The sequence below is a fragment of the Agelaius phoeniceus genome, chromosome 2 (genome assembly GCF_051311805.1).
Source record: "Agelaius phoeniceus isolate bAgePho1 chromosome 2, bAgePho1.hap1, whole genome shotgun sequence".
Classification (NCBI taxonomy): domain Eukaryota; kingdom Metazoa; phylum Chordata; class Aves; order Passeriformes; family Icteridae; genus Agelaius; species Agelaius phoeniceus.
The window spans coordinates 63,529,416-63,546,418 of record NC_135266.1 but is presented as its reverse complement, the minus strand read 5'-3'; the positions used below and the strand labels follow the sequence as shown (position 1 = coordinate 63,546,418).

General features: G+C 39.5%; 2 protein-coding genes across 2 annotated transcripts in view; one reads left to right on the top strand and one right to left on the bottom strand.

The window, feature by feature from the left end:
- Window positions 1–17,003, bottom strand: part of RB1 (RB transcriptional corepressor 1) — a 72,271-nt gene that overhangs the window by 18,995 nt on the left and 36,273 nt on the right. The gene's annotated exons all lie outside the window — the stretch shown is intronic.
- Window positions 8,394–11,347, top strand: LPAR6 (lysophosphatidic acid receptor 6). Its single transcript, XM_077173696.1, has 2 exons — window positions 8,394–8,660; window positions 8,773–11,347. The coding sequence occupies exon 2, from the start codon at window positions 9,018–9,020 to the stop codon at window positions 10,038–10,040; it is 1,023 nt and encodes a 340-aa protein (XP_077029811.1). The 5' UTR covers window positions 8,394–8,660; window positions 8,773–9,017; the 3' UTR covers window positions 10,041–11,347.

The window sequence follows — 17,003 nt, the reverse complement described above, 5'->3', positions numbered from 1 at the left end:
TCACCACATTGCTTCTGGTAAAGAAACAGACCATTTTCACACTGGCTTAGGTATATACACTTAATGCACTTTATCTGTGCACCTATATATACACTCCTGATATTTCAGAGAAAGATGGACAAAGAACACATGGAAACAGTTGCCAAATTTAAAGGAGTTACTTTGATTTGAATGCACTTTTACTCTGCTGTCTTTACTTTCACTGTAAGGAAAATGCTTTTGGTCAGTGTGGGCAGCTCCACTGCCTTCACCACAAACACACTGGTGTCAAACTCATCGAGAAACCAAAGCCCAAGTATCCAAAAGGTTCTTTATTTGTCATTCAGTGGGAATTTTCTATAGCTACTCTGAAGCATAGAAACCAAGGTCTGAGCTACCGCAAAAACAAAACAGGTTTTATAATTTACTTCCAAGGAAATAAGAGGCTGCAAATTAATGCATTTCTGAGGTTAGACCCACAAATTACAATCTCAACCTGAATCCATCTCCCTGCTACCTGACTCTCTATTTTGTCCACTTTATAACTTCAGGTGATATGAGGTACCTGTAGCATATTTATTTGTCTGTGATTTTCTAACTCTCTAGACTGGTTGGCCTGAGACGATGAAAACAAAAATCAAATATCAAGAGTGAAGACAGTTGGTCCAAAGCATCCAACACCCTTAAGTCAGTAAAAAAATTACAGCATCTTCAATGCACTCTGGATCAGATATTTGCCTAGAAAGCTGTCATCTTTTATAACTCCATCAATCTTATGTAAGAAAGCATGACTATACATACCCTGTCTGCATTACTGCTCATTTTTATCCTACTTTGTCAAAAATCAGTTAGGCATACATGGCTCTCTTTTAATACATTATAAGTATCATCATTCCAAACAGTTTACATGAAAATAAATTAGAGGGTAGTAAATCAAGAGCACAGATCTCACTCTTGAGTTTAGCTGAGGCTTTTAAACCTCACACCGCCCAACACCAGGCTAATGTCTGGCCAAGAGTCAAAACAATACAGATTTGAAAGCCTCAAAGTTGAACATTGCCACAACACTTCCAGCACAGTTTCACCACTGCCTTAAATCAGTGTAAGCACAATGGTGCTTCTCCAAGTTACACATCTGCACTTTGTACTTCATCCCTTGCTTCAACATTAGCACTGCTCTGACTGCAAATTATGTATTTGTTAGCATTAGTTTTAAAACAAATAGCTGTCCTCATTTGCTGACTGCATATGTACACACTGCACAAGGGAAGAAGCAGAGAGGCTTAAATGAACAGTAGCAGGATTACTTTGAGCAACAGCCCACATTTAAACTGTTTAAATCAACCATAAAAAACTGTATCAGAACCCAAGGAGTTCAAGAAGTACAGAGAAAGTTAAGGGAATATTTGTGAGCAGAAGTAGGACCCTTGTGATCCTTTCACAAACATACCTACTATGTTTGGTACCTCATACCTACTAAACCACCACGGACAACAGCTGAAGAAGTTTGGCAAAACCCAGAGGCTCAAGCAAGGGGTGAGCAGGACATTGTTGGCTGCACAACACTACTTGGAACTTCCTCTACCACCTTCATTGGAGGAGCAAAATACTATTGCAAGGATATCTCACAAGGAAACACAGCACAAAGCTTCTGTTCTCAGTGTAGTGCCTTTTTCTGAAGCTAAATACATTATCACAGAATGGTTTGGGTTGAAAAGGATTTTAAAGATCATCTAGCTCCAAAACCCTCACCAGAGGCAGGGACACCTTTGCCTAGACCAGGAGGCTCAAAGCCCCATCTCTCCCGTGGGCTTGAACACTTCCACAGGTGGAGCACCTTTCCTCGAGAGGACCCAACTCCCTGACAGCAAAGGATAAAAATCCCTCTTAACAAGAGCACTTGCTCAGTGCATGAGATGTGGGTTCCAGCCTCCCCTCTCCTGCCAGGGTCAAATGGCAGATGTCTCCCAGAAAAGCACCTTGCCACTTCCAGGAAGGTTATTAACAGAGATTCAATGAAAATGGATCATTTTGCATTTGAGAACATCACTCCACTTCTCCAAGACTGCAGCAGAAAAAGTTTTAATTATCACTTGAGAAGCATGACTTTTGTCCATCCTCCAAAGTTTTGACATTTCTTTTGTTATGTTCTAGGTATTAGCTGATTGCCACATTGAAAAAGCAACTGCTAAATGTGGTGAACAGTGCAGTAAAATGGTTCATAAAGTACCAAATTGGTTCCATAAAACTTCAGGATATGGGCTGGAAGGAAAGAGCAGTTGTAAGGGAAAGTCAGCTGAAGTATTTGTAATTGCTGTTTACCAGTACTAATGATATGCTAAATAATCATTTAAGTGATCTTATCATGCAGAATTTAAAGAGGTTATTTGCTGACTTACACATTTAGAAAGTAATAGTTCTTCACATTAATCAAGCCCAAGTTCTGCTTTTTGGCAGGAGTTTTCCCCTGACAAGCATTTTCATGTCAGTATTTATCTAAACTAATTAGCTTACCAGCTTGAATAATTCTTATGAAACTTTTCTTCCCCCCTCAACTTCTAATGTTCCAGTTTTGTGAAGGAAACCAAATTAATATCATGGGGTTTGGGTTTTTTTTAAACAGTATGAACTCACACAGATCTTATTGAATGACTATGGCAAATTCTTTCAACAACTTAATGTTATACTTTATAAAAAGCAGTATAGGAATGTGACTGTGGGCTTCCTGCTGCCTCTGACAAATAGAGGTTAAAATCCTCTGTGTATAAAGTCAGAGGCCTCCATTTGGCCAAAACTGAAAGAGGCTGTAAACACTGGATGCAGTATTTGCAAGTAATTTGACATGAAAATAAAACATGTCCTCAAGCACCAGTGCAGTAACACCAGTAATCCTGACACAGAACCAGACTACCTTAATCCTGCCCAGAGAACATGTTGGGCAAAACCTTACACTAAAGATACGAAAAATAGCAAGCAATTGCTTTAGAACAACACAAATTACAGATGTTCTTCTACAACTTCTGATACCCCGATCATTTCACCCCCTATGCTTGGAAGAGTTTCCAAAATAATAGATAAGGCTTCTTCTTTCCTATAATTTCTAATGTTTGCTTACTATAGCAAGTGATTTTTAATTTTTTTTTACGTTTTCTTAAAACAATCATGTTCTGCACTTGAAAAGTATTTTGAGTAAAAAAATTTAACCACAGAACATCTGGCAAATTTCTGCCAACTCAAACTTTGAGTTTTTAATCCTGGGACTTAGAAAGTATAAGAATGAGAAGAGCCAGAACTTGCTGCAGTGTTTGGGAAAGGCATTTAACTTATTTCCTGCATCTACAGCAGACAGAAATTTCAAGTATTGATGTTATTTCAAGCACGTTTGCAGAGTAGCTGAAAACACACTTTTTTTAATTTAGGAAAAAATGCAAATGAAAATTTAGGAACTCAGGTATTTTTTTCTAGTTAAGGCATTTCTCTTCCTACCTGACATTTTAGAGATTCCTTTCATTCTATTCCTATCCACTGAAAAACATGCTGTTAAGATTGTTTATAGTTCTTTTTCCATTTTTCTTCCCTCTGAAGAACATCAACATCCACTCTTCAAACTTTTGAACTCTATGATCCTTTCCTTCGCTGTTAGTCCATCCCTTTTAAACCAATCAATCCATTGATTAAAGCTTGGAAAGATTTCATCTTTGATCTAACCTCTACTAGCCTACCATGAGATCAACTAGACTTACAGCATCAACCCAAGAGTACAGGGGGGAAAAAAAGTATTATAGCAGCCTAAAAACATACAAAAAGAGAGAAATTGTTTACTCTATCTACAAGCAGGAGAGGAATAGTTGTGTCTCTTGTAAAGGAAACTGAAACAATTTCAAAGAGGGAAGAGAAGCATTTGAAATGCATGAGAAGAAAGAAGTCTGGATTTTCATTCTGAGCTTCCTTTTCCCTTTTTAACCAATTACACAATCAACTTTTACTTGTAATTTGTATGGATTTCATATGCATTATGCTAACAAGTTTCCTGACATGGAGGAGCCTTTAACTACTTCTGCAACAGTTGCAAGGGATTAGGCTGGCTAGATAAAAATACTCTGTTCATCCTAAGTTTTATAATGCTCATTTGAAGACTTTTCTGCCACACCAACACAAAATAGGAAGTTTTCAGTGCCATAACAGCTTCACTCTATCTTCACAGGTGGAGACCACCACTGCATTTTAAGATGGCAGTGAGCCACTTCTCAGCAGTCCTAGAGTGACTTCAGGGTGGCTGAGCAGGGAGCCCCAACAGACAGCTGAGAAGGTCAAAATACCCAGCCCTGCTTCCTCTATATCTATTTTTCCAGAGACTTATGGAGGTGAAACTAATGAAGTCTCTTAATGGATCCTTTTGCTTGGCTGGAATCTAATCTAAAAATACAAATTTTTAATGTCAGTATTTTTGTCACATTCAGTAGCCACTGTAATTATCTCAAGATTATATTTAATAGAGGGTTCTCCATCCCAGGACTTCAAACTACAGAAATCAAGACAGTCTCACATCATCCCAGTGTGGAAGCGAATGAGCTCTTATGTGGAGGGAAGCTTGAGGACCAAGTCATAGAAAACTGCCAGGACTGGAACAGAAGGTCTGTGGCACAGCCAAAAAGATTTCCTGGCTCTCAGCCCTGCTTCTCAACCGTAACAAATTCCTTCCAGCATATACACATGTTCAAAGAGAAACTCCAGTAAATAGACCCCCCAAAAAAAGCTAAAATCCATTAAAATAACTAGATAAATAACAATACTTAGTCAAAGAAAATATTATCCTGCCAGGGCTTGTCTTCCCTGCACCAGACAGCACAAGCTCTTCTGCATAAAACTGCTTAACCCAAGTGAGAACAAATGCCTGTACCATGACAGAGGTGTGCCTCTAAAAGCAGTGACAGTAGTTATTGAATAATGGTCTTACACAGACCATTTTGTGCACCTGACAACCCTCACTTAACAGTGCATACTCTGGCCTTGGAAACACTGTAAGAATTTATTACAACGCTATTGATGTTGAGGTTGCTTTTTTCCCCCCTCTAAATAACTTTCAGTATTAGCATTGGCACAGACTGACTGCGGTACATTAGACAAGTTCAAATGCATTTCACCTTTGACTACAACTTTGGTTTAATTCCAGCTCTGAAGGTGAGAGTACCACCAGAGGAACATACAACACTGGTCAGCATAACTCCAAAAGCTTGGAAAGCCTTCAAATACTTGTTTTATTTCAGTGAAATGGTTTTTGCCACTCAACTTAGGCTTCTCAATTTAAGGGATCCTGCCCCGTGTCCTAAATGACAGCAAGTAATCAACTCGGGGGCATCCTGGGGAGGAAGGACTGTCCTACAGCCACTCTCCTAGGACACTGCTAAGGTTATAAGCACTTTTCCTTCTCCTTGAGGTGGAGCAGGCTTGCCATACAAATCCAAAATCGCTTAAATAGGTATCTAAACTCAGAGAAGCAGAGTTATGTGGTAACCGCCTGAAGCAGTACAAAAAACTTGCTCGCTGCTGAAGTGAGAGATGATTTCAAACATCTCATCAGCTCCTGGCTTTAAGGAGCCCATTCTTACTCTGCCTTTGGTGCCCTTTCAAGAGCCACAGGAAGCCTGTTGATGGAAATGCAGGCTTTGCTCATATAGCACTAGCAACAAATGACAGGTCCTAACTCATTCCCATCTCCCATGCAGAAAGGCAGACAGATTCACATATGCATTTCCCCGCAGCAATAGCATTGTTTCCTTTGGAGACAAAAAACCCCTCAGTGTACAAGGCCCGCCCTGCAGCTGCTTCCTCCTGCCTACCCCCTCCTTCCCATCCTAAAGGAAAATAGCCTGTGGTGAAGGAGTATAAGCAAGGCCATTACCCTGTCAATTCTTCTTCCATAACTGTTAAACTTCTTAAAATTTAAGGGGTTGGGGGCTACTGAAGTATTTTCTGAACCTGTCAGCACAAAGACCAACATCTTAAAACATGATCCAACAAAAGGAGAGAGCAAAATGAGGCTTCCCCCTTGCTCATGCTGGAGCCTGGCCAGAAGGGAAGCCAGTCCTGACTCCCAGCTGCTCCCACTGCACTAACACAGGTTCTTCAGCTTGGACAAGCTCACAGAAATTAAAACACTGCTTGGTAACAACCAGCTACATCTAAATTAAGCAAGTGGATATGCAATTCACCTTTGCCATTCACACTTTTACACTAAAACGACTCAGCCTGCCTGCTCAGTGGTAACTCTCCTTGCTGAAACAAGAAGGGAAGGAAAAACCTGCCAATTCAGGGGTTTTGCATTTTCATCTGCAGGTGGGGAAACCCTGCAGCTGAATGCTGTTTCTGGACATACACAAATATCACTTAGGTAATCAATTAGCACAAAGTGCATGTACTGTACTGCACCAGAAGGGTTCAGGGGCAACAGAGTCCTAATGACAACACAACCATAGACATAAAGCCCTAAAATAGGCTCTGAGTAGTATCCATGCTTGTAATAGGAGCAACAACTAGGAGCCACAGCAAGGCAGGAGCTCTGACAGATAGAGATAAGGCTGAGGATGCACCCTGACCACTACTTTAAAGCACATTTACAGTGGTAAAACGGACCAGACATCCCACCCTGCCTCTGTGCACCCATACCTTTGTCAAAACGCCAAAGTAAGTTCTAACCAGTGAGATACACACTCATTGCCATTAGTTTCTCTCCCTAAACATGAATTATTGCTTGAGGCTTTGACCTGTGACACCAAATTTCTGTACTGCAGGGATTTTCATTCTAGTAACCGAGCCTGCCCCACAGAGTCTTCCTGTGCAAACAAAGTTGGAGCAGTAAAACCGAGCAGAGCTCCTGTGACCTGTTGCAGAACATTTGCAGGAAAACCCTTCTTTTACCATGCAAGGTTGCCAGGAACAGAAACAAAATTTACTGTGCAATGACTGCTTTTGTGAGAAAAGCCAGGAAAGCCTTTATGCTAAGGTACATGTTAAGTGGGACAGGAGAGACTGCCAAGCTCACATTTTCATTTCCGACTGACTTAGAAGTCTCAGATGCACTGTGCTTTACATTTAAGCATGGATTTCAATAGTCAAAAAGGTTTCTTGTGGTTATAAGCCTATTGAAGTTAAACTGCTTGATTTCACCTCAAAATCAAGGTGAAAATATTTCACAGAAGATTATAAAGAAAACTTGAAATAAAATAAGCAAGACCCACTTTTGCATGTTTCTGAATTTCATCTGACATACCTTACGCTAAGAAACTGTGCCAAAATCCTGTGAAGCGCTATTATTTACTCTCCTTCACAGCAGACTAGAAAGGTTTTCCCCAGAGCCTTGCTTAGGTGCAACTGATTAAAATACAGTTCAAAAGAACCATACCACCCAGCCAGATATGAAGAGATTTGTTGTTCTAAGACTTAGAAATAGACTGGGTTTGATGCCAGAAGTGAGTCTATCCAAGTTGTTGTTTAATAAATGAGTCTGTCTAAACTGAGATTTATCTCATATCTGCCCCTAAAGGCAGTAAGAGCTGCTTTTTTTAATATTTACTTAACAGTGTAATTAGTTACAACATGTTTTTGTTTCAATTATTAGTGACTAATGGGAGTATTTTGTGCATATGTGGTAACTGTCCCCTTTGAAATTACCAGAACCAATTGCACAGCACACTATATGCATTTTGTTGTATTAATTCTGTGCTTACATATTCAAGAAAATGTTTCTGTATCACAACATTTCAAAAAACCACTGGAGTCAATTTTTTAACAAAAGAGCCACCATTCTGATTAGAAATAAAGCTTGGGGTGTGCATTCTAATATGGAACAAGTTAAAAAAAAAATCTCTCCTCCCATTGCAACACATCTCAGTCCTGTGAATATCCAAGAGTAACCCTCTTCTTTTCAGTAGTTATTTGGTGCAATTATTTAATTACCTATCAATGTTACTTTGTCCCTCTTGAGGTTTGTACTGGTGTATTGGGGGAATTTAGAGACAACCACTCAGCTGATTTCTGGTGATTAATCTAGTGTTCTCTATTACAAGCAAAGCTATTAACAAAAGGCACAATGTTAGTTAAATCCTATATAAAATCTCACAATTACTGCTATTGCCAAAGAAAAATAGGAACTTTAGAGAGTTTAGACATTGCAAAGTCTCATCATAACTGAAGAGAAAGGTTTCCAAACCCCAGCAACACTGACAAAGGACCTCTCAGGGGGCATGGAAAGAGTTAAGAAGCAGCTGCTGCACTCTACAAGCTGCATCTGCAAGGTACAGCAGAGACAGGGGAAGGCAAACAAACCAAACTGAAACCATTCTTCCGCGCCCAGCCTCTTCTTCCTGTGATGTCATGCTACAAATTGCCCGGGCGCTCTGCTCCGCTCTCCACAAGGAGCTGGGCTGGCAAGAGCTGCCGAGGGCTGCAGGAACAAACACGCTCTGGAATTTGGTCTCTGCCCCGGCAGGCAGCTCCCTTTGCTCCTGCCTCCCACCCCATGGGGCCAGCCAGCGAGCCGACAAACTTGTTGCATGGAAAGAAGGGAGAGGGGGAAATGCAAGCGCCGACACTTCGCAGCGTCCAGGAAATCGTTTCCTAAAGCACACTCTCCCAGTAAACTCGGATGGACGAGGCTTTGCCGGCACAGTCTGCAGCCAAGAGTAAGGCAGAAAGTCCTACAATGGCTTCATTGAATCGAGGTGGGAAATGGAACTAAGCAAGCTTTGGGGTGATCTCATCTGCCACAAACGATGCGCTTTCTGACTTTTGCAGACTGGCTATGTGATTACAAATAGCACTCGGCAGAGAAGAGAGACTTCCTGGTGATTTCTGCTGGAGATGTGAGCTCTCTGGCAGGAGAGTACCTTCCTTCCCTGAAGCTTCCCAGCATAACAAACCTACCAAAGCACACCGTTCAAATACATCTGACCTGCAAGTTCTTCTGGAATTTCAAAAAAGTTGCAATAAAAATACCAGAGAAGACGTCAAATCACAGGAATTTTTAACATACCATTATAATGGTAAGCTCTAATTGTTCCACTGAGGACTCCTTTAAATATACTCTGTATGGGTGTATCTTTAGCATGGTGTTTGTTCTTGGCCTCATAGCAAACTGTGTAGCGATCTACATTTTCACTTGTACTTTAAAAGTGCGAAACGAAACTACAACTTACATGCTTAATTTAGCTATATCAGATCTGCTTTTCGTGTTTACATTACCCTTCAGGATTTATTACTTTGTAACCAGAAACTGGCCGTTTGGAGACATTCTCTGCAAGATTTCTGTCACCCTCTTTTACACGAATATGTACGGGAGCATTTTGTTTCTGACTTGCATCAGCGTGGATCGCTTTCTAGCCATAGTGCACCCCTTCCGATCCAAGACTCTGCGGACCAAACGGAACGCAAAGATTGTCTGTGCTGCAGTATGGATAACCGTGCTGGCAGGCAGCACACCTGCAAGCTTCTTCCAGTCCACAAACCGCCGCAACAACACGGAGCAAAGGATGTGCTTTGAAAACTTTTCAGAGGACACGTGGAAAACCTACCTGTCCCGGATTGTTATCTTCATTGAAACGGTTGGGTTTTTCATCCCGCTCATCCTGAACGTGACCTGCTCCACCATGGTCCTACGGACCTTGAATAAACCGCTTACGCTAAGCCGGAATAAAGTAAGCAAGAAAAAGGTACTCAAAATGATTTTTGTCCATTTGGTGATATTCTGCTTCTGCTTTGTGCCTTATAACATTACCTTAATACTTTACTCCCTTATGAGAACACAGACCTGGGTCAATTGCTCAGTGGTGACTGCAGTCAGGACTATGTACCCCATAACTCTGTGCATCGCTGTTTCAAACTGCTGTTTTGACCCCATTGTCTATTACTTCACATCAGATACCATTCAAAATTCCATAAAAAAGAACCGGTCCACCAGACCACGGGATGTCAGATTCTCTGAAAGGCCAGTTTCAGAAAGCTTCATTCAACACAGCCTTCAGACCATAAAAATGAAAATATTTGACAGTGACTCTACAATATAAACTATATTGAGAGACTATTGGGACTAAACTGGAATTAGAAGCCTGCACATTTCTTCAGCTGTGGACATATATATGTAAAGGCTGTGCTTCCTTCACATCTGAAAAGTTTATTACAGGGCTGTAAAAGTGTTAAGCATAATAGCACACAGAAAAAGTATTTTTAAAATCTATGTCAAAGGTTTGCTCTGACAGATTGTATGTTAGAAATGAACTTTTGAGTTTAGACGTTAACCAAAGTCCAAGGATTGTTTCTCAAGTCAAACACAAATGAAAAAGTAGGTTGTTTTCCTTCCTGAAGTTAAATTGAACAGTTGTTCAATTTAATAATGATATCAGTTTCCAAGTTGCTGAGGACGGGGGTGAAGCTACCTGCTCCACACTGCAGGAAAATTGCCCCATATTGTCATATCACTTCAGCTACTGGGTCTTCCCCAGTTTCCTCTTGCTTCTCTTACTCCTCTCCCCTACTGTCTTTTTCCCTGCACTTCCCTTCTTAGGGACCATTATGTTCACAGGAGGCTTCAATCAGTGAGTTACAAGAACTTTGTTTCTCCCAGGTTTATCTGATAAAAATACATGCTCTCTCCACAAGCCTGGCCCCCATAAAGCAATTATGTCTCCTGGTAGTTTAGAGCATTTGGAAATGTCTCAGACAAACTGGTTTTTCTTCTCACCTCTCTCTCTCACAAGTCTGTGTGATTAAAACAAAGCAACTTGTGATGACTGAAGTTAATGCTCTAGGTACAGTACCACTTGATTAAACTCTTTTGTGAAGAGTTCTTAAACTAAGCATGACTTTTGAGGAAAATAACGTCCTTTGAATAAGTTAATTTGATCTCAAAGTACAGTTTCTTAGTAAAACAAGACCTTTTCTAACTAGAAATATACATGTGCATCAAGTTGATTATTTCTTCCAGGAAACTATTTGGTGTCCCATAAAGAAATTCAAGATGCTGTAATTTTGGAGTTCAACTTCATCTCAATTTTTGCGTCCTAGAAATCATTTGAACATGAGCATTTAAAATTTCAAATGCTACTTTCTTTCAAACTTTAAAAAGTATAAAGTACTCGGGGCTACATGCTGGCAAAATTAATCAAGACACTTGGAAAAGTCAGAAACACGTAAAAGGAGAAATCTACATATATTACTGTCACAAACAGGAATACATAGACAAAATTGCTTTAAAACATCCTGCTATATATGTTTCCCAGCTACTAGAACACTGTGTTTTCCTCAGAATTAATTTAACATCACTGTAAAATAAAATAAAATTTAAAAGGTAAAATAAGTGTTGTTTTTTCCTCCCCAAAAACAATGGAGTCAAGAATAAGAACTGAGTCTAAACAACTTTGCACGTAAGATTTAGGGCAGTCAACTGCAACACACATACAGCACTGAGACATTTTTGCACCAGGGCTGTATACAGAGGAGTGAATCAATGTAGGAAAAAATGCATATTGAGCCATCAAACTATATGATATGTTGTTATCTGAATGAGTCTATTTTCCTATGCAAAGCTTCTGTTTAATTGTTATAAATCAACCATACATTGCCTCCTACTACTGGGAAAGTGAGTTACTCAATGACTGCTAGGAGCTAGTGCTGATTGAATTTTAAATTTAACAGCATTTTCAATCTTTATCCACATAATTTATGAAAGGCAAATTCATATAGGACAGGCTTAAGCTACAAAGACAGCATAGATATAAATGTCTGCATGACATCTGAAATAAACAATTATCTTTGTTGGGAATCCTAAACTCTTCTGATACATATCCAAATTCAAAAAAGTGCATGAAACTCTTGGCATGAGTTACTCTGTTTTCCATATGCCGCTGACAAATCCAAAGTCCAAAACTAGACATGCATCTCTAAAGTCTCAATGACTCTCTCTCTCTAAGGGCTGTGTTGCTATTAGACTCCCTCCAAGAAGTGTGAGACAAGAGCCCCTAATGTCACTGCTGGGCTACGTTTCCAGGGTACTACTCCCCTGAGCTTCTCATAGCTGTTACTCAGTTGAGTGACAACTTGTTCAGCGGCACCCCCTCTGCCTTACAGCAGTGAGCACCCCAGAGCCTCACCCTGATGAACAGAACCTACTCTTTCTGAGATTAAAAAACTGCAGGGGAAAAATAAAAACCCATCACTGACTTAAAAGCAGAACAAGCAGACAAAGCCACATATATGAGTACTTCCCTTTTAAACCAAACTTTCCTTGGTATGTTACCTCAAGTAGTCTGCAGAAGCACAGACAGCAGCTCTGCTTCGCACTCACTCTCCAGGGCAGCAGCTTCTGTTTTTTGAAAGAGCACAGTGCAATACAGTACAACAGCTTTCTGATCAGTTAATAGCTCAATGTCCAGAAGCTATCTGAGGAAACTTTGTATTTTTTATTATTAAACATTTTCACTTTTTCACAGGAGAGGAAAAAAAACCCCACACAATAAATATCCTAACAAAAAATCCAACACAGTCAAAAAGCATCATCTGTAATGCTGAGAATCAGATCATTACTTGAAAAATTCCTGATCTGACTGATTCAGAAGAGGGGGAGTAAAACTGTACCTCCCACAACAAGGTGATATCAAGACAGGGTACCAGATATTCAGGACTGGATGAGGTTTTCTCTGCCTTTTCTGGTTCTGCAACAAAATTATCCTGGAGAGCTGTGGATAGAGCAATTCCTCAACAGATGCACTCCCTCTCTCTGCTCTTGACTTTGATACTGACTCTTCTCTCTGGTAAGGTCTTATGACAAAATTTAAATGTAAAATCTAGATAAGAAGTTACATTCCTAAGTCATGCCAAGACATTTCAAAGAAAAAAAGGCTTACATTGTCAGAGCTCCTGAGGATCTGAATGTGTTGCAACCAGTACTTCCTAAAAGTGCATTAATTTTACTCATATGCCTACCCAGGGAGAGCTAGGAGTTCAGTTTTAGGATAAAAACTTTAAAAACTGTTCTTTGTAGTGTGGTTTCTTCATCTACAGAGTGCAGAAAATGCACCCCTCCTATAAAAATAAAAGCAGGGCAAATTTAATTGATTCCAAGCAAGTTTTAGATCTAAAGGGAGGTAAATACTGATAACTAGTTAATTAACCAGCAGTTTTAAAAGACAAGGAAAAAATATTTGCTATAAATACCTTAAACTTACTTCAACATATCATTACTTCAACACCAAAATCAAAAGATGTCCTATTTTATACTCTCTGTATTCAGCTTGAAGTTTTAATTTTTTAATTGCCAGGCGATATTTTTCTCACCTCAGTATGCAAATATTTTACATTTGAAGAAACACCAATACCAAGTCAAATAGGTCTTTATATTTTTTTAAGTGTGTAAAAAAACGCTATTGAAAATACTTCAGGCAGGTAAGGAATCCTTAAATGAAATCAACCTCCAAGCTTTGGTTTCTTAAGGAAGTAACCTCAGTCACAGAATTGCAAAAATTGAAAAAAGAGCTCTTGAGACCAGGTAAAAGATAAGGATAGCTGATCAGACCCCAAACATGCAGCTAATCTACAATCCTGACTCCAACAGCAGACAAGGCTGGATGCCTGGGGAACAAGATAACAGTAGCAGAAGCACACAAGGCTTTCTCAAGTGCTGTCCCACTTCATCAGTCATATGTCAGGATTTTCTGGGTCAGATATATTTGTGTGTTCAGGAGAAATTTTTCTTCTGTGAGCTTGTTCCGTCTTCCTGTAAATGTGTGTAAAGTTTTAACGTTCACAGTAGTAAAAAGTTCACATTGTGTCTGCGCATAGGGGGAACAAAACTAAGAAACCCAAACATCCTTTTGTTTCAAATCTCCTAGTTTCCTAAGTGCCCCTCTCATTTCTTTGGAAAGAGGCAGGGAGCACTAGACTGTCATTCAATCTTTCCATATCACTTCTGATCCAACAGTATTCCATCATCTCTTGCAAATGAGAAAGAGATTTTCACTTGCAATTTCAAGCACCATCATAACCAAAGATGAGATTTCTAGAATTACATTAAGAACTCAGCTAAAATTAGAGAACCCAGTGAGGTTCACTTTAAGACTGGTAATTTTGAAAATCACACCTGAGCACAGTATCCTCTAGCCTTATTTATTCTCTCATTTTCTAAGCATTTTATCCATGAAAAGTAATTTGTTCATACTTTTCCAGCAGTAAATATAAGATTACAAGGTTCTTGCATCTAGAGAGACCTGTGAATCCTGACAAGTTCCTTTTTTTACTAGACTATCATCATTTAGACCTCAGGGTTTCTGGCATTTGAGCATCACTGACAAAATGACAAGATACATTTCAAAAGCTAAGGCAAAATGCAAATCAGAATGATTCTAAATCTAGAAGACAGAAATGCCTGGGCTGCATTTGCTATCCAATTACCATAATATTGAAAGCATTGTATAAACACAACTATCACTGCATTAGCACATTGACAGAACATACTCAGTAGGGTTCATTTAAGAGAAGCCAAATTCAGAAAGCCAAGCTTGCTAAGTCTAACACTTCTGCAAGAAGCTGCATGGAGAAGTTTTGCTTTCACAATTCTGGTTTGATACTGAAGCTTTTCACATTTATCACCGCACCCCCATCCAGTTCCTGTCAAACAGCTGCTTGTAAAAGCAAGCCCAGCTCTTCCCGCAAGAGAACTGAACTTACTACAAAATTAAAACAAATAGAACTCTTCACACATTTTCTGGTCTTTTATAAAACCTATCACATTGTTGGAGAACTAAAAATTCCAGAACTGAGAATTTAGGTTTTAAATAATTATTTTTTTTTCTACTGAAGAAGCAGCCTGCCCACTCTAGTTCTGTCAGAACTAAAAGCTGTCCAGCAATAAGAAGGGGGAAATTTTCTGTAATTTAAACCTGAGGCTCAAACCACAAGCAATGGCAAAGGAAGGCCACTAGAAAGAAGTTCTTTTATGATGAGATAAAAAGGATATTTTTGCACACACATAGTTTTAATATTTCCCCTAACTCTATCTTTTTTAAACAAGGAGTTCCTGCCTTAAAGAACAAAATTCTTAAACAACGATGCTAGCAACAGGAGGCACCCAAAATTAATGCAACCATCTTGTGAATAATATTAACTCTACCTCACATGAAAACAACTTTGGCTAGGTTAACTCTGCTTTTCAGAAGAATTCTGCAAATCCTGCTGCTTTATGAAAGGAAGTCAATTGGAAAATTTTATTAAGTACACAGCAAAACATGGACAAAAATGAGAATACTGACAGTGAAGCAAGTACCAAAATATCTACCTTTTCAGCCTAACAAAAAATGTTTCATTAATGAAATCAAATCCAAAAACTGCTGGTCTACTTAAGTTATTTCACACTTACATGTGAAAGAAAGTTTACCACATATACTGCATGTTATTGTATTTCACACACTCCCCTAGGCAGCAAATGAAAAAGAAAAAAAAATCACTATGGACTGCTGTCCAGATAAGATCTGCGAGTTCCTCCCGGCTGCTGGAAGGTGCAACAGGCACGCAGAGAGCGTGCCAAGCACAGGCTCTGCTGCAGGCAGGGTGGCTCCCAAAGGGAAAGCACAGGCTGCTGGCAGTCCAGGAAGGAACCTGAGCCAAGCTCAGACCAGGCAGAGTCTACGTGGGTGAGCCTCCAGCCTCTGCTCAGGACAACACCAAGGATGCAGCTGCAGAGGCTCCACACTCAGCTGTACCACGGGCACCTTCCAGCCTGCACCTACCCCATTCTGACAGGCAAACCCAACCCAAAGGAAAAGCTTCCAGCAAACCTAGAGGGATTACCCTTCTGGAGGGTGCTGAACACTATGCCTGCTCAACAGCTGTGAACGGGGGCATCCACATCCCCCACAAGGGCTTTTTGTTACTGGAAAGTTACTGTAAGATAGTGATACAAACACTACTGAAGTACTATATATTTATACAGTATAAAAGCAGGCACAAAAGCACTTATTTGGCCTACAAAAAAGCATCTAAAACCCCATGCTTTTATGCATGCAATAACTCAAAGTGCAGCAAGAAAAGAAACAAAAGCATTTTCCAATAATACATAATTTGACAGTTTGACACGATACTAGTATCACCTTAAGAGCTTGAAAATTGAGCACACAGCTGGAAAAAAAACCCCAAACCTCCATATTAGAATGCTTGTTTGGCACCCACTTTGCTTCTTAACATAAACTAATTTTACCTTCCACAGCAAAGTTAGCAAGAGTGAGTCAAATGACACAGCAGTAAGGAAAGAAAGAGTAATAAAAGGTTGTGACAATTGTTCAGGACTTTGACTCAGATAAAATAAGCCAGACCAAAACAAAAACAAAACCAACCTAACAACAACAACAAAATCCCAAAAATCAAACCAAAACTTCATTTCAATAATTTTACCTATTTCACTACAGAGATTCCTAAAACTACAAAGTTGGAGAGCATAGTGCCATCCAAGGAAGGAGCAACAGGGATACAAGTCACAGAACTTAACCCAAGCTTTATTTATTTTTGTATTTAAGGTGACAGTTACATCAAATTTGCCACAAGTCAGCAAGATTTTACAAAACTGAAGAACTGCCAAGATACCTCCCTGAATTCTAATACATTTTTCCCTCATGGACAACCTTTAAACATTCCTGCAGAGTATTTACAATGCAGATATAGCAGTTTGCAGGATGAAAAGTTCAAACTACCTAGAAACATAGTAGGACTAAAATCAAATTCCTACAGCTGAAATATGACTACCAAAACATTGAACAGTATTAAAATAAACTTTAAAAAAATTTTTTTAAACCCCCAACAACTTGAAAAGCAAGGATTCCCAGAAAACTATTGCACTATTCCTTGCTACTTTTAATCAGCCAACCTTAAAGAAAAACAGACTAAAGAAAAGTCTACCATGCTAATGCAGACATTTCTGTGACTAAATCTGTGCTTAGTACTGGCGTACAGACAAGATATCTTTATGGGGCACCAAGAGAGCTGGC

Bases quoted from the DNA above. Each gene is read 5' to 3' on its own strand.
- LPAR6 (XM_077173696.1), top strand. From the start codon at position 9,018: ATGGTAAGCTCTAATTGTTCCACTGAGGACTCCTTTAAATATACTCTG.